The 18,517-nt window shown below is 40.7% G+C and overlaps 1 protein-coding gene across 1 annotated transcript in view; it reads left to right on the forward strand.

Moving 5' to 3' along the window:
• The first annotated feature begins 312 nt into the window (after positions 1 to 312).
• Positions 313 to 18,517, forward strand: part of LOC128638700 (sodium-dependent neutral amino acid transporter B(0)AT2-like) — a 94,675-nt gene continuing 76,470 nt past the window's right edge. The window contains 4 exon segments of the mRNA XM_053690822.1: positions 313 to 339; positions 341 to 427; positions 430 to 511; positions 18,167 to 18,324. Coding sequence (XP_053546797.1) covers positions 313 to 339; positions 341 to 427; positions 430 to 511; positions 18,167 to 18,324 — 354 coding nt within the window.

Genomic DNA, 18,517 nt, shown 5'->3' on the forward strand with positions numbered 1-18,517 from the left:
TTCAAGGGCTTTGGAATTAGCATATGAGCCTACCTAGGTTAACTTTCAACTAAGAATATCAAGAGAACAAAGCAAATTTGCTGATAAATGTAAATTGGAAAGTTGATTAAAATGACATGTCCTATCTGAATCGTGAAAGTTTTGACTAGAGTGTCCATTTAATGTTCCCTTTTAAGTTGAAATTGTGTGTAGTAATGCTCCCTCCCCCCCCCCCCCCTTTTTTAATATATACAGGTTTCAAATTCTTGATGCTTGCTCGCTGTTAAAATCCTGGCCTTTTATTGACAAACGCTTAATCATCTTCAACAGCTAATGGAAAAGTCAATCAATGAACTAGAGGGGCGGCGCCACAGGAGAGTCCAAGCCATGGTCTAGTGCCTGCAGAGACAAACATCCCCGCCCAACCTGGGGTAGTAAAGTGCAGTATAATACCTTGCTCAGGTTGGCTTCTCAGTGGGTCTTGGGAACGTTATTTGGCGGTTTCCTTATTTATGTCACCATAATGGAGGAGGTAAGAACTATATATACAATAGTCTAACGACAAAACATATTAAAGATGTGCTCTTTAGAAAAGTCCTTTCATTTACTGAGCCTGTCTTGTTTCTCGTTATTTTATAGAATCAAACTATGTGGGTGTCCCAGGCTTTTTTTCACTAACACCTGAGACCTCATATCTTTTGAGGCCTTATAACTTTTTATTGAAATATTTGTTTTAATAATTTTATTAGATAGTGCTATTATGTGTGTTACTGTACTTTGTAATGTATTTTTGATGTGTTTTAGGCAACTTTTTTGTTTTGCGTAGCAGTTAACCAGAGCTCTGAAATCGCAGTAATCATTCTAGCATAAATCGTGATTGCACTCAAGCAATCACGTTTACTTTCAACTCTTAATACGAATGATAGACCCCTTATCGCTTGCGTGCTTAACGTTTGCGCTCCACGCTCAATCTGCCCTTAAAGGGACACTAAACCCAAATTATTATTTCGTGATTCAGAGAGAGCAGCAATTTTAAGTAACTTTCTAATTTACTCCTATTATTAATTTTTCTTCGTACTCTTGCTATCTTTATTTGAAAAAACAAGAATATAAGGTTATGAGCTGGCCCATTTTTGGTTCAGCACCTGAGTAGCGCTTGCTGATTGGTGGCTAAATGTAGCAAACCTATCAGCAAGCGCTACCCAGGTGCTGAGAAAAAAAGGTCCGTCTCTTAAGCTTATAATTCTGCTTTTTTAAATAAAGATAGCATGAAAACAAAGAAAAAATTATAATTGGAGTAAATTAGGAAAGTTCCTTAAGGGACACTGTAGTCAAAAAATAATTAATCAGAGCTTAAAAAAATGCATCAAAATAAATACATTTCCAATGCCCATCATGTTACAAATACTTACCGTTTTTAGGAAAAGATTGACCAATTTTTCAAGTTTTCCAAACCCACTCATTTGCTAGCCGTACTCGTTTTCCATGAGGGGTGGACAACTCCAGTTGGAAGATGGCAACAGTTGTATGTGATGCGCATGCGCAAAATAGCTCAACGTAATGGGTAATGCCTGCATCAGTGTTGCAATCTGCGCATGCACAAATAGACCAATCCAATTGCGCATGCGTAGGTTGACAACATCGTATTATAATTATATGCAAAAAGTCAACCTCCGATTGGAAATTGAGGTATACCATGTAGGGCTGGATGAAGTGATGTCATGTGGGTAAAATAAAAGTATATTTCTCCAACATAGGTGTGTCCGGTCCACGGCGTCATCCTTACTTGTGGGATATTCTCTTCCCCAACAGGAAATGGCAAAGAGCCCAGCAAAGCTGGTCACATGATCCCTCCTAGGCTCCGCCTTCCCCCAGTCATTCTCTTTGCCGTTGTACAGGCAACATCTCCACGGAGAGGCTTAGAGTTTTTTTTGGTGTTTAAATGTAGTTTTTATTCTTCAATCAAGAGTTTGTTATTTTAAAATAGTGCTGGTATGTACTATTTACTCTGAAACAGGAAAGAGATGAAGATTTCTGTTTGTAAGAGGAAAATGTTTTAGCAACCGTTACTAAAATCGATGGCTGTTTCCACACAGGACTGTTGAGAGGAATTAACTTCAGTTGGGGGAAACAGTGAGCAGACTTTTGCTGCTTGAGGTATGACACATTTTCTAACAAGACTCGGTAATGCTGGAAGCTGTCATTTTCCCTATGGGAACCGGTAAGCCATTTTCTTAGTTTAAGTAAAGAATAAAGGGCTTCATTAGGGCTTAAAAAACTGGTAGACATTTTTCTGGGCTAAAACGATTACTTTACTAAGTAATATTTGGCAGATTATTACTTTTAATAGTTGGTTAAATCTTGGGGATTGTTTTAATAAAAACGGCAGGCACTGTATTGGACACCTTTTTCACTGGGGGCCTTTTCTAGTCATAGACAGAGCCTCATTTTCGCGCCTCTAATGCGCAGTTGTTTTTGGAAAGCATGCATGCAGATGCATGTGTGAGGAGCTAAGAACCACTGAAAAAGCTTATAGAAGGCATCATTTGGTATCGTATTCCCCTCTGGGCTTGGTTGGGTCTCAGCAAAGCAGATACCTGGGACTGTATAGGGGTTAAATGTAAAAACGGCTCCGGTTCCGTTATTTTAAGGGTTAAAGCTTTCAAATTTGGTGTGCAATACTTTTAAGGCTTTAAGTTACTGTGGTGAAATTTTGGTGAAATTTGAACAATTCCTTCATACTTTTTCACATATTCAGTAATAAAGTGTGTTCAGTTTGAAATTTAAAAGGGACAGTAACGGTTTTATTGTAAAACGTTTTTTTTGTGCTTTGTTGACAAGTTTAAGCCTGTTTAACATGTCTGAACCATCAGATAACGATGTTCTATATGTATGAAAGCCAATGTGTCTCTCCATTTAAATATATGTGATATATTTGTGTCATAATGTCCAAACAAAGTAGGGATAATAATGCCATAGATATGATATTGCCCAAGATGATTCCTCTAATGAGGGGAGTAAGCATGGTACTGCATCATCCCCTTCTGTGTCTACACCAGTTTTTGCCCACTCAAGAGGCCCCTAGTACATCTAGTGCGCCAATACTTATTACCATACAACAATTATGGCTGTAATGGATAATTCTATTGCATGCATTTTTTCCAAAATGCCTACTTATCAGAGAAAGCGTGATTGCTCTGTTTTAAACACTGAAGAGCAAGAGGACGCTGATGATATCTGTTCTGACATACCCTCACACCTATCTGAAGGGGGCCAGGAGGGAGGTTTTGTCTGAGGGAGAAATTTCAGATTCAGGGAAAATTTCTCAACAAGCAGAACCTGATATTGTAACTTTTAAATTTAAATTTCAACATCTCCACGCACTACTATAAGGAGGTATTATCTACTCTGGATGATTGTGACAATTTTGGTCATTCCAGAGAAATTAGGTAAGATGGACAAGTTCCTAGAGGTTCCGGTGCCCCCCGATGTTTTTTCCTATACCCAAGCTGGTGGCGGACATAGTAAATAAGGAGTGGGAAAGGCCCGGCATACCTTTTGTCCTCCCCCTATATTTAAGAAATTAGTTCCTATAGTCGACCCCAGAAAGGACTTATAGCAGACAGTCCCCAAGGTCAAGGGGGCGGTTTCTACTCTAAACAAACGCACTTTTATTCCTATAGAAGATAGTTGTGCTTTCAAGATCCTATGGATTAAAGGTTAGAGGGTTTGCTTAAAAAGATGTTGTTCAGCAAGGTTACCTTCTACAAACCAATTTCATGCATTGTTCCTGTCACTACAGCTGCGTGTTTCTGGTTCGAAGAACTAGAAAAGTCGCTCAATAAAGAATCTTCAGTACGAGGAGGTTTCTGGACAGAGTTCAAGCTCTTAAATTGGCTACTCTTTTTTATTTTAGATGCCGCTTTGCAATTAGCTAGATTAGCGGCGAATAATTCAGGGTTTGCTATCGTGGCGCGCAGAGCGCTTTTGCTTAACATCCCTTTCAAGGGTAAAACACTGTTTGGCCCTGACTTGAAAGAGATTATTTCAGACATCACTGGGGGAAAGGGCCACGCCCTTCCTCTGGATAGGTCTTTTAAGGGCTAAAAAAGAAGCCAAATTTTTCGTCCCTTTCGCAGAAACGGGACCAGCCTCAAATTCTACACCCTCTAAGCAAGAGGGTAATACTTCTCAAACCAAGCCAGCCTGGAGGCCGATACAAGGCTGGAACAAGGGTAAGCAGGCCAAGTCACCTGCCACTGCTACCAAAACAGCATGAAGTGTTGGCCCCCGATCTGGGAAGGATCTGGTGGGGGGCAGACTTTCTCTCTTTGCTCAGGCTGGGGGCAAGAGATGTTCAGGATCCTTGGGCGCTAGAAATAGTTTCTCAAGGTTATCTCCTGGAATTCAGGGAACTACCCCCAAGGGGAAGGTTCCACGGGTCTCAATTATCTTCGAACAGGCATTCTTACACTGTGTAGAAGACCTGTTAAGCATGGGAGTGATTCATCCTGTTCCATTAGGAGAACAAGGATGGGTTTTTTACTCCAACCTGTTCATAATTCCCAAAAAGAGGGAACATTCAGACCTATTTTAGATCTCAAGATTCTAAAACAAGTTTCTAAGGGTTTCATCATTCAAAATGGAAACCATTCGAAACGATCCTTCCTACCATCCAGGAAGGTCAATTCATGACCACGGTGGACTTAAAGGATGCGTACCTACGTATTCCTATCCACAAGGAACATTTTCGGTTCCTAAGGTTCGCCTTTCTGGGACAAGCATTACCTGTGGCACTTCCATTCGGATTAGCCACTGCTCCAAGGATTTTCACAAGGGTACTAGGGTCCCTTCTAGCGGTGCTAAGACAAGGGGGCATTGCAGTAGTACCTTACTTGGACGGACAATCCTGATTCAAGTGTCGTCTCTGTCAAAAGCAAGGGCTCATACGGACATTGTCCTAGCCTTTCTCAGATCTCACAGGTGGAAAGTGAACATAGAAAAAAGTTCTCTGTCCCCGTCAACAAGAGTTCCCCTTCTTTGGGAACAATAATAGTTTCCTTAGAAATGAAGGTTTTTCTGACAGAGGCCAGAAAAATCAAAACTTCTAAGCTCTTGTCAGGTACTTCATTCTGTTCTTCTTCCTTCCATAGCGCAGTCCATGGAAGTAATAGGTTTGATGGTTGCGGCAATGGACATAGTTCCTTTTGCACGAATTCATCTAAGACCATTGCACCTGTGCATGCTCAGACAGTGGAATGGGGATTATACAGACTTGTCCTCCGACGATACAAGTAGATCAAATAACCAGAGATTCACTCCGTTGGTGGCTGACCCTGGACAACCTGTCACAGGGAATGAGCTTCCGCAGACCAGAATAGGTCATTGTCACGACCGACGCCAGTCTGGTGGGCTGGGGCGCGGTCTGGGAACCCCTGAAGACTCAGGGTCTATGGTTTCGGGAAGACTCTCTTCTCCCGATAAACATAATGGAACTGAGAGCGATATCAATGCTCTCAAAGGCTTGGCCTCGACTAGCAAAGGCCAAATTCATAAGGTTTCAATCAGTCATCATGACGACTGTTACATATATCAACCATCAGGGGGTAACAAGGAGTTCCCTGGCGATGGAGGAGCATCCGGGGGGAGTGGGAACTCCATCTGGAAATCTTTGCCCAAATACTCAATTATGGGGCATTCCAGACATGGTTCTGATGGCCTCTCGTCAGAACTTCATGGTCCTTGTTACGGGTCCAAAATCCAGGGATCCCAAGGCGACTCTATTGGATACAATAGTAGCACCTGGATCTTCAACCTAGCTTATGTATTCCCACCGTTTCCTCTCATTCCCAGGCTGGTAGCCAGGATCAATCTGGAGAGGGCTTCGGTGACCTTGATAGTTCCTGTGTGGCCACGCAGGACTTGGTATGCAGACCTGGTGAATGTGTCATCTGCTCCACCATGGAAGCTACCTTTGAGACAGGACCTTCTTATTCAGGGTCCATTCGAACATCCGAATCTGGTTCTCCTCCAACTGACTGCTTGGAGTTTGAGACGCTTGATTTTATCAAAGCGTGGGTTTTCAGATTCTGTAATAGATACTCCTTATTCAGGCTAGAAAGCCTGTAACTAGAAAATTTACCATAATATATGGAAAAAATATATCTGTTGTAGTGAATCTAAAGGATTCCCATGGAACAAGATAAAAATTCCTAAGATTCTTTCCTTTCTACAAGAAGGTTTGTAGAAAGGATTTTCTGCGAGTTCTCTGAAGGGACAGATCTCTGCTTTATCTGTTTACTTCACAAAAGGCTGGCAGCTGTGCCAGACGTTTAAGCGTTTGTTCAGGCTCTGGTTAGAATCAAGCCTGTTTACAGACCTTTGACTCTTCCCTGGAGTCTTAATCTAGTTTTTTCAGTTCTTCAAGGGGTTCCGTTTGAACCCTTACATTCCGTAGATATTAAGTTATTATCTTGGAAAGTTTTGTTTTAGGTTGCAATTTCTTCCGCTAGAAGAGTTTCTTAGTTATCTGCTCTGCAGTGTTCTCCGCCCTATCTGGTCCATGCAGATAAGGTGGTTTTACGTACTGAGCCTGGTTTTCTTCCGAAGGTTGTTTCCAACAAAAATATTAACCAGGAGATAGTTGTACCTTCTTTGTGTCCGAATCCAGTTTCATAGAAGGAACGTTTGTTACACAATTTGGGACGTTGTCCGTGCTCTAAAATTCTATTTAGATGCTACAAAGGATTTCAGACAAACATCTTCCTTGTTTGTTGTTTATTCTGGTAAAAGGAGAGGTCAAAAAGCAACTTCTACCTCTCTATCTTTTTGGCTTAAAAGCATCATCAGATTGACTTATGAGACTGCCGGACGGCAGCCTCCTGAAAGAATCACAGCTCATTCCACTAGGGCCGTGGCTTCCACATGGGCCTTAAGAACGAGGCTTCTGTTGATCAGATATGTAAGGCAGCGACTTGGTCTTCACTGCACACTTTTACCAAATTTTACAAATTTGATACTTTTGCTTCTTCTGAGGCTATTTTTGGGAGAAAGGTTTTGCAAACCGTGGTGCCTTCCATCTAGGTGACCTGATTTGCTCCCTCCCATCATCCGTGTCCTAAAGCTTTGGTATTGGTTCCCACAAGTAAGGATAGACGCCGTGGACCGGACACACCTATGTTGGAGAAAACAGAATTTATGTTTACCTGATAAATTGCTTTCTCCAACGGTGTGTCCGGGTCCACGGCCCCGCCCTGGTTTTTTAATCAGGTCTGATGATTTATTTTCTTTAACTACAGTCACCACGGTATCATATGATTTCTCCTATGCAAATATTCCTCCTTTACGTCGGTCGAATGACTGGGGAAGGCGGAGCCTAGGAGGGATCATGTGACCAGCTTTGCTGGGCTCTTTGCCATTTCCTGTTGGGGAAGAGAATATCCCACAAGTAAGGATGACGCCGTGGACCGGACACACCGTTGGAGAAAGCAATTTATCAGGTAAACATAAATTCTGTTTTTATTAAGATATGGAGAATGGTTTGAAGAAAAAATAAGGTACATTGGATTGGGTTGATATATGTTATTTAAAATATGTGTTCCGTTTTGAACCGAAAAAGTAAAAGTTATTAATCCTTTAAAATTGCATGTTCTATCTAAATCATGAAAGAAAAAAATGTGGGTTTAGTATCCCTTTAATATTGTCTTTGTTATAAATAAATGAGCCCCAAGAGCTAATAAATTACCATATGCCAATCATGTCTGCCTATATTTCCTATAAAGAGGTAGATAAATGAGTTTGTAGGCATGCATCATGCTTATCCCAGGCTGGTCCACACAGTGTTTGTAATTACCACCTCTATTGGAAGTTTATTCCATAAATCAACCACCCCTTCTGCAAAGAAGCGTGTCTGCAAATTACTACTGGACCTACTAGCTTTCAACATGAGACCATGACTAGTTCTGTTTTTTTTATCTCTTATTAATTTATTTAAAAACAAATACTTTCTGCTTTATATAGTCCCGTTATATATTTGAAGGTTTCTTTCATATAACCTCTTTTCCTTATCACCTTTAAGCTACACATATTTAGGTCATCATGTCATTGCAAGTTTTATTTTCTTTTTTAGACAATCTTACCATTTTAGGAGCTCTTTGAACAGATTTCAGTTTGTTTATATCCTTCTGGAGATATGGCTTCCGGAACTAAACACAATACTAGATGAGGCCTAACTAGTGACGTTAAGTGGCCTAAGAACCTTACTTTTTTGTTTAGCTTCTGACACCTCTTTCTAGAAAGCCAACTACTGGCCTTCCCTGCTACACTACTGCATTGTAAATGTCATCTTATACAAAATTATATTTTTCATTGATTTTGAGATTAACCTTTTGTATTTTTCATTCATAAATGCATAACTTTGTACTTTGTGATGTTGAACTTTAGATTTTAGTCATTCGTCCAACCCTCCAACTTGTTGATATCACTTTCATTTGTGCAACCTTTCCAAACATCATTTCTGTATAAAGTATATTCTTGTAACAATGTACTAAAAATGAAACCTTATGCTGTATAAATTCACATAAAGTAAAAAAATCAGCTACATGAAATGTACTTTATGGAATTCTAGAGTTACTTTTTATCTACCAAACACGTACATCAGAACAGATTACTGTTTCAGGCACTGTGCTTATCATTCCTAATTAAATAAAATATGACGTTTACACACTTAATACACAGTTGATTGCAAAGGTATTGTCATTAAGTTATTTGATTACACACCTTCTTCCATATTTGGTTACATTAATCAAAACACACTCTGTACCTTTATGTTCATTATTGCTTCTGTATTAAATATATTCTAGCTTCATATTTATTTGTTTTTAGATTTTCTGTTTTGAAAGTCTTTTTAACTTTTAGATTGGCACCTTTTATGCTCTGAAGGTGCTGAGCTTGGAGCAAAGGGAGGTAGTGAATAGTGTTTACAGAGCAAGCGCATACCTGTCACTCAAGCATGTTGCACATTCATCCTTATCAGTGGGACGGTAATTTTTGTACACAGTCACGGGGTGGCATGTAAGAGATATTAACTTTGAGTTAAAAATGGTAAAATATTGTTTTAAATATCATTTAGATGGCAAAGTTAGCAAAAAGTTTTTATGGCTTTATATCCCCCTCACAATTAACTCTAGAATGTCCTTTGAGCTTGTGAACCCTTAAGAGTTACCTGGATTACAATGTGGTCAGATCTTCATCTGTGCCACAATTATAGACAAACGCAATCTGTGAATCCCTGTGTTAAAGACTTCTACAAAAGCTGTTTTGTCAGGTGTTTCAGTTAAGGAGATGAGATTGGAAGTGTTTGTTGCACAAATGCCCTGCCCTTTAAATAATGGCACACAAAGCCTGGTTACTGACAAATCTGTTATCAAGAAAGATTGGTTAGTGTGAACCAGGCCCCGATTCGAAGAATTTTCATTCACATGACCTTAGAATATGCATTGTATAGATTCACAAAGGCAGAAAATGTTACCGAAGCATTTTGTTCATCAATTCATGGTATCTACAAATGGAGAAAATACAGGACTGTTGCTGCTCTCCCTAGGAGTGAGCAACCTGCAAATATCTCTTAAAGAGCACTATGGGTAATCCTGAAAGAGCTGAGAGAGAACTCAAGGGTAAAAGCAAAATACCTCACGCAGACTACAAACTGCCAGTCTTTGTTTATGATTCTGTGTCCACTGTCAGAAAAACACTGAACAAGAACTGTGTTTTTGGTAGGACGCCATGAAGGAAACTATAATTGTCTAAAATATACATTGCACGCCAACACCAAAACCTCATCCCAACTGTGAAGCATGGTGGACAGAGCATCATGGTTTAGGGCTACTTTGCTGCCTCAGGGCCTGGATGCTTTGGAATTATTGAGGAAACAGTGAATTAAAAAGTGTGTTAAGACATATTGCAGCACAATGTCAGGGCAACAGCAAATTACCTCAAGCTAGAAGGTTGGTTGCTGCAACAAGACAATGAACGCACACAAGTAAAACAACTAGCGGAGGACATGAAAAGAATAATAACTGTGTTTTGTTATAGCCAAGTCCTGACCTTAAGAGACCAGTAAATACAGTAGATTTGCATAATCAACAAATGCATGATAAAAAGACAATGCAATAGCACTTTGTCTGAGCTTTAAATGATTAGTAAAATATTTTTCTGACTAATTTCAGTAATGTCTATTTTCTCCACTGTTGTATCATGTGACAGCCATCAGCCAATCATAAATGCATATACGTATATTCTGTGAATTCTTACACATGCTCAGTAGGAGCTGGTGACTCAAAAAGTGTAAATATAAAAACACTCTGCACTTTAACTCAATTGAGATACTGTGGCATGGCCAGAGGGGGGCTATGCAATCAAGAGAACCCATAAATATTGATGAACTGAAAATAGATTTGTAGGGAGGAAAGGTCCAAAATTCATCCTCAATGTTATGCAAGTCTTAAAACGACATGAAACCTTTTTTTTTTTTTCTTTCAAGATTCAGATAGAAAATACAATTTAAAACAACTTTCCAATTTACTTATATTATCAAATCTGCTTCATTCCCTTGATATCTTTTACTGAAGGAACAGCAATGCACCATTAAGAGCTAGCTGAATACATCTAGTCAGCCAATCACAAGAGGCAAATGTGTGCAGGCACCAATCACCTGGTAGCTCCCATTAGTGTATAATATGCACAATTTTCTTTTTCAGCAACAGATACCAAGAGAGCAAAGTACATTTGACAATATAAGTTAATTTAAAAGTGTCTTTTTGACATTCCTATCCCTTTAAGCAGTTACAGGAAATGTTTGGTGGAGGTTGTTGTTGCTAAATGAGGATCTAAACGTTACTTACTTTTACCAGCCTGCACTGTAAATGATTCACTAAGTGTTTGTTGTGTATTATATTAGTGAGATTGTGTTTGTCTATAATTGTGACTTCGATGAAGATCAGACCACATTTTATGTGTAATCAGTGCGGAAATCCAGATATTTCCAAAGGGTTCACAAGCTTTTTCTTGCAAATGTATTAAGTATGAAAGATGTCTGCACTGTATGTTGTGTTGCAGATTTTTCACTGCCCCCTGCTTGGTATCGTAATGAACAGATATTTTTCTAAGTCTTCTACAGATTCCATTAAAGATCAGAAAATATTTAAACTTTCACTGCAATAAACCTCAACCACAGCAGACCCAGCCCACCAAATCTCTAAGTGAGGCATGGGCCTCTATGTGAGACCTTATCCTTGACATCCCCAACTGCATGTAAATGTAACTGTTAAAGAGACAGTCTACTCCAGAATTGTTTATTGTTTTAAAAAAATTGATATTCCCTTTATTACCCATTCCCCAGTTTTGCATAACTAACATTGTTATATTGAAGTGATGGTAAATCCTAGCGTTTGTAAAACGCTAGGATTTACCATTGGAACAAATAAAAGGGGCTTTCATCCCTTATTTGTTCCAAGCGATCGTCTTTACTGAGCTGCTAAGGCAGCCCACGGCAGTAATGCTATTTTTCTCTATCTGGCAGATTGTTAGCCAATAGCATTGTGGGAAATCCGGTTTTGCGACGCAATATGCAGCGCCAAGCCGGATTTCCTGAACGGCTATTGGCTAAGAGGTGGAAACGTCACCTCTCTGCTAGTTAGAGAAAGTAGCATGATTAAGGTTAAGGGTATGAGGCCCAAAACGTTGCTATTTATGTAACCCTGCTACATTTGGAATAAAGGTCTTTTATTGAAGTGCAGCGGTCATCTGGCTATTTTCAAAGTTGTTTACTAAAATGTTGACAAAAATATACATTTTTTACAACATTCTTTTGTTGTTGCAGCCTTCTAACATGCAATGAAATATAAGTACAATAATAATATATTTTTAATCTTCTGGAACTTCTGGAAAAAAAAACCAAAAAAACAATTTGTGTGGGTCACTCACTAAAAATAGCATTTAAGTTTAAAATCAGCTTTAGCACAGGGGGTGTGAAAAAGGCTTAGCAGTGAAAAGGTAAAATAATGTAATCGGTTTATATTTGGTAATGGATTTGATTCTTTTGTAAATATGGTACTTTCTTCTTTCTTCCTGTTAAGTTGTAGTCAGGTCCACGGGTCATCATTACTTATGGGATATTAACTCCTCCCCAACAGGAAGTGCAAGAGAGGATCACCTCAAGCAGAGCTGCTATATAGCTCCTCCCCTCCTACGTCACACCCAGTCATTCTCTTGCACCCAACTAATAGATAGGATGTGTGAGAGGACTGTGGTGATTATACTTAGTTTTTTATATCTTCAATCAAAAGTTTGTTATTTAAACCAGCACCCGAGTGTGTTGTTTCTTCTCAGGCAGAATTTGAAGAAGAATCTACCTGAGTTTTGTATGATCTTAGCGGACGTAACTAAGATTCATTTGCTGTTCTCGGCCATTCTTGAGGAGGGAGGTAAACTTTCAGATCAGGGGGACAGCGGCAGGTTCACCTGCAAAGAGGTATGTTGCAGTATATTATTTTCTAAGGAATGAATTGAACTGAGAAAATACTGCCAATACCGATATAATGTAAGTTCATCCTAAATGCAGTAGTAACAACTGGTATCAGGGCTGATATGTATATATGTTTACACCTTCAGTATCTGGGGAATTGCACTTCACTGGACAATACTGTATGCATATAACTTTTTAGCCTAACTTGAGTGTTGAACGACTAGCAGCAGGCGATAGGGTAATGACATTTCATATAATAGATTATAACGTTTGCTGGCATGTTAAATCGTTTAATTATCTGAGGTACATGGTGAAAAATTGTTTTGGGCGTTATTTTTCCACATGGACTTGTCGTTATATTTTAAAATTATAAACAGTTTTCTCTGAGCTTCCCTCACTGTTGTGTGTGAGAGTGGAGGGGCCTATTTTGGCAGCTTTGCTACGCATCAGAAATCTCAGTCCCAAGTCTGTCTTCTCTCCCTGCATGATCCCAGGAACGTCTCTACAGAGCTCAGGGGGTCTTCGAAACTTATTTTGAGGGTGGTAAATCACTTCACAGCAGTACCCTGTGAGATTGTGCTTTGACTGTGATACAAACGCTTATATTTTAAATGTGATACGTTTTGTCTGATATTAAAGGGGTAGTCATCCATTGCTAATGAGTGCAATCCCTTTGCTAATTTTATGCTTTTACCGGGAAAATTTGGGGTTTTATAAATAATTCCGGTTGATTGTTATTCAACTGTCATAGTTTTTTTCTGTGCTTCTTAAAGGCAGCAGTACGTTTTACATATTACTTGTAAATTTAGTTGAAAGGATATTTCCAAGCTTGCTAGTCTAATGCTAGTTTGTTAAACATGTCTGACTCAGAGGAATATCTCTGTGCTTATGTGTAAAAGCCAAGGTGGAGCCCAATAGAAACTTATGTACTAATTGCTTGATGCTACTTTAAATAAAAATCAATCTGTACATGTTGAACATCATTCACCAGACAACGAGGGGGAAGTTATGCCGACTAACTTGCCTCATGTGTCAGTACCTGCATCTCCCGCTCGGGAGGTGCGTGATAATGTGAACGCCAAGTACATCAGGGCGGCCATTACAAAATCTCTCTACAGGACATGGCTAATGTTATGACTGAAGTTTTGTCTAAATTGCCAGAACTTAGGGGTAAGCGAGATCACTCTGGGGTGAGAACAGAGTGCGCTGATAATACTAGGGCCATGTCAGATACTGCGTCACAATTTGCAGAACATGAGGACGGAGAGCTTCATTCTGCGGGTGATGGATCTGATCCAAATAGACTGGATTCAGACATTTCAAATTTTAAGTTTAAACTAGAAAACCTCCGTGTACTGCTAGGGGAGGTATAAGCGGCTCTGAATGATTGAAACACGGTTGCAATCCCAGAGAAAATTATGTAGGCTGGATAGATACTATGCGGGTACCCGGCGTGTACTGACGTCTTTCCTATACCTAAGAGGCTTACAGAGATTATTACCAAGGAGTGGGATAGGCCCAGTGTACCCTTTTCCCCCCCTCCTATATTTAGAAAAATGTTTCCAATAGACGCCACCACACGGGACTTATGGCAGACGGTCCCTAAGGTGGAGGAGCAGTTTATACTCTGGCTAAGCGTACCAATATCCCGGAGGAAGATAGCTGTGCCTTTTCAGATCCAATGGATAAAAAGTTAGAGGGTTACCTTAAGAAAATGTTTGTTCAACAAGGTTTTATATTGCAACCCTTGCATGTATTGCGCCTGTCACGGCTGCGGCCCGCATTTTGGTTCGAGTCTCTGAAGAGACCCTTTGACTCAGCGCCAATAGATGAGATTTCAAACAAGCTTACAAACCCGTAGCTAGCTAATTCATTTATTTCTGATGCCGTAGTACATTTAACTAAACTTACGGCTAAGAATTCCGGATTCGCCATTCAGCGCACGCAGAGCACTGTGGCTAAAATCCTGGTCAGCTGATGTTACTTCTAAATCTAAATTACTTAACATACCTTTCAAGGGGCAGACTTTATTCGGGCCCGGTTTGAAAGAAATTATCGCTGATATTACAGGAGGTAAAGGCCATGCCCTGCCTCAAGACAGAGCCAAACCTAGGGCTAGACAGTCTAATTTTCGTGCCTTTCGTAACTTCAAGGCAGGAGCAGCATCAACTTCCTCCTACTCCAAAACAGGCAAGGAGCTGTTGCTCGCTACAGACAAGGCTGGAAACCTAACCAGACCTGGAACATAGGGCAAGCAGGGCCAGAAAACCTGCTGCTGCCCCTAAGACAGCATGAAGTGAGGGCCCCCAATCCGGGAACGGATCTAGTGGGGGGGCAGACTTTCTCTCTTCACCCAGGCTTGGGCAAGAGATGTCCAGGATCCCTGGGCGTTAGAGATCATATCTCAGGGATATCTTCTGGACTTCAAAGCCTCTCCCCCAAAAGGGAGATTTCATCTTTCAAGGTTGTCAACAAACCAGATAAAGAAAGAGGCCTTTCTACGCTGTGTACAAGATCTTTTACTAATGGGAGTGATCCATCCGGTTCCGCGGTCGGAACACGGACAAGGGTTTTACTCAAATCTGTTTGTGGTTCCCAAGAAAGAAGGAACCTTCAGACCAATCTTGGATTTAAAGATCCTAAACAAATTCCTAAGAGTTCCATCGTTCAAAATGGAAACTATTCGGACAATCTTACCCATGATCCAAAAGGGTCAGTACATGACCACAGTGGATTTAAAGGATGCCTACCTTCACATACCGATTCACAAAGATCATTACCGGTATCTAAGGTTTGCCTTCCTAGACAGGCATTACCAGTTTGTAGCTCTTCCATTCGGGTTGGCTACGGCTCCAAGAATCTTCACAAAGGTTCTGGGCTCTCTTCTGGCGGTACTAAGACCACGAGGAATTTCGGTGGCTCCATACCTAGACGACATTCTGATACAAGCGTCAAGCTTTCAAACTGCCAAGTCTCATACAGAGTTAGTACTTCTGGCATTTCTAAGGTCGCATGGGTGGAAGGTTGAACGAAGAGAAGAGTTCTCTCTTACCACTCACAAGAGTTCCCTTCTTGGGGACTCTTATAGATTCTGTAGAAATGAAGATTTACCTGACAGAAGACAGGTTAACAAAGCTTCAAATGCTTGCCGTGTCCTTCATTCCATTCAACACCCGTCAGTGGCTCAATGCATGGAGGTAATCGGCTTAATGGTAGCGGCAATGGACATAGTACCCTTTGCACGCCTGCATCTCAGACCGCTGCAATTGTGCATGCTAAGTCAGTGGAATGGGGATTACTCAGATTTGTCCCCTACTCTGAATCTGGATCAAGAGATCAGAAATTCTCTTCTATGGTGGCTTTCTCAGCCACATCTGTCCAGGGGGATGCCCTTCAGCAGGCCAGACTGGACAATTGTAACCACAGACGCCAGCCTACTAGGTTGGGGCGCTGTCTGGAATTCCCTGAAGGCTCAGGGATCATGGATTCAGGAGGAGAGTCTCCTTCCAATAAACATTCTGGAATTGAGAGCAGTTCTCAATGCCCTTCTGGCTTGGCCTCAGTTAACAACTCGGAGGTTCATCAGGTTTCAGTCGGACAACATCACGACGGTAGCTTACATCAACCATCAAGGAGGGACAAGAAGTTCCCTAGCGATGATGGAAGTATCAAAGATAATTCGCTGGGCAGAGTCTCACTCTTGCCACCTGTCAGCGATCCACATTCCAGGAGTGGAGAACTGGGAGGCGGATTTCCTAAGTCGTCAGACTTTTCATCCGGGGGAGTGGGAACTTCATCCGGAGGTCTTTGCCCAAATACTTCGACGTTGGGGCAAACCAGATATGGATCTCATGGCGTCTCGCCAGAACGCCAAGCTTCCTTGCTACGGGTCCAGGTCCAGGGACCCGGGGAGCGGTCCTGGTAGGATGCTTTGACAGCACCTTGGACCTTCGGGATGGCTTATGTGTTCCACCCTTCCCAATGCTTCCTCGTTTGATTGCCAGGATCAAACAGGAGAAAGCATCGGTGATTCTAATAGCGCCTGCGTGGCCACGCAGGACCTGGTATGCAGATCTAGTGGACATGTCATCCTGTCCACCTTGGTCTCTGCCTCTGAGACAGGACCTTCTAATTCAGGGTCCTTTCAAACATCAAAATCTAATTTTCTCTGAAGCTGACTGCATGAAATTGAACGCTTGATTTTATCAAAGCGTGGATTTTCGGAGTCAGTAATCGATACTTTAATACAGGCTAGGAAACCTGTTACCCAGGAAGATTTACCATAATATTTGGCGTAAATACTTACACTGGTGTGAAATCCAAGAGTTACTCATGGAGTAAGGTTAGGATTCCTAGGATATTGTCTTTTCTACAAGAGGGTTTAGAAAAGGGTTTATCTGCAAGTTCTTTAAAGGGACAGATCTCAGCTCTGTCCATCCTTTTACACAAACGTCTGTCAGAAGTTCCAGACGTTCAGGCTTTTTTGTCAGGCTTTGGCTAGGATTAAGCCTGTGTTTTAAAACTGTAGCTCCACCGTGGAGCTTAAACTTAGTTCTTAACGTTTTACAGGGTGGTTCCGTTTGAACCCCTTCATTCCATTGATATCAAGTTGTTATCTTGGAAAGTTCTGTTTTTAATGGCTATTTCCTCGGCTCGTAGAGTCTCTGAGTTATCAGCTTTACATTGTGATTCTCCTTATCTGATTTTTCATTCAGATAAGGTAGTTCTGCGTACTAAACCTGGGTTCTTACCTAAGGTAGTTACTAACAAGAATATCAATCAAGAGATTGTTGTTCCATCATTGTGCCCTAACCCTTCTTCAAAGAAGGAACGGCTTCTACACAATCTGGACGTAGTCCGTGCCCTGAAATTTTATTTACAGGCAACTAAAGATTTTCGTCAAACTTCTTCCCTGTTTGTCGTTTATTCTGGACAGAGGAGAGGTCAAAAAGCTTCTGCTACCCTCTCTCTTTCTGGCTTCGTAGCATAATAAGTTTAGCCTATGAGACTGCTGGACAGCAGCCTCCTGAAAGAATTACAGCTCATTCTACTAGAGCTGTGGCTTCCACTTGGGCCTTTAAGAATGAGGCATCTGTTGAACAGATTTGCAAGGCTGCAACTTGGTCTTCTCTTCATACTTTTTTTCCAAATTTTACAAATTTGACACTTTTGCTTCTTCGGAGGCTGTTTTTGGGAGAAAGGTTCTTCAGGCAGTGGTTCCTTCCGTATAAAGATCCTGCCTGTCCCTCCCGTCATCCGTTTACTTTAGCTTTGGTATTGGTATCCCATAAGTAATGATGACCCGTGGACTGACTACACTTAACAGGAGAAAACATAATTTATGCTTACCTGATAAATTCCTTTCTCCTGTAGTGTAGTCAGTCCACGGCCCGCCCTGTTTTTTATGGCAGGTCTAAATTTTAAATTATACTCCAGTCACCACTGCACCCTATAGTTTCTCCTTTCTCGTTTGGTTTCTCGGTCGAATGACTGGGTGTGACGTAGAGGGGAGGAGCTATATAGCAGCTCTGCTTGGGGTGATCCTCTTGCACTTCCTGTTGGGGAGGAGTTAATATCCCATAAGTAATGATGACCCGTGGACTGACTACACTACAGGAGAAAGGAATTTATCAGGTAAGCATAAATTATGTTTTTGTGTTTTAGGGTCTTTCCTGTTACTTTATTTTCTGTTACTCCTCATAATTGGAATCCCCCTATTCTTCCTGGAACTTGCTGCGGGACAAAGCATCCGTCAGGGTAGCATTGGTGTGTGGAAGCACATTAGCCCTCGACTGTCTGGTATCGGCTTTGCTAGTTGTATTGTAAGTAAATTTCATTTCACTCACTGTCTTCTAAATATTTTTATGTAAATAACAATTTACATTTCTTTTGCATTTATTAATATATATAAATGTGTGTATATATATGTGTGTGTATGTGTATATATATATATATATATATATATATATAATGTGTGTGTGTATATATGTACAGTATGTATAGATAGATATATAT

The sequence above is a fragment of the Bombina bombina genome, chromosome 8, assembly GCF_027579735.1.
Source record: "Bombina bombina isolate aBomBom1 chromosome 8, aBomBom1.pri, whole genome shotgun sequence".
NCBI lineage: Eukaryota > Metazoa > Chordata > Amphibia > Anura > Bombinatoridae > Bombina > Bombina bombina.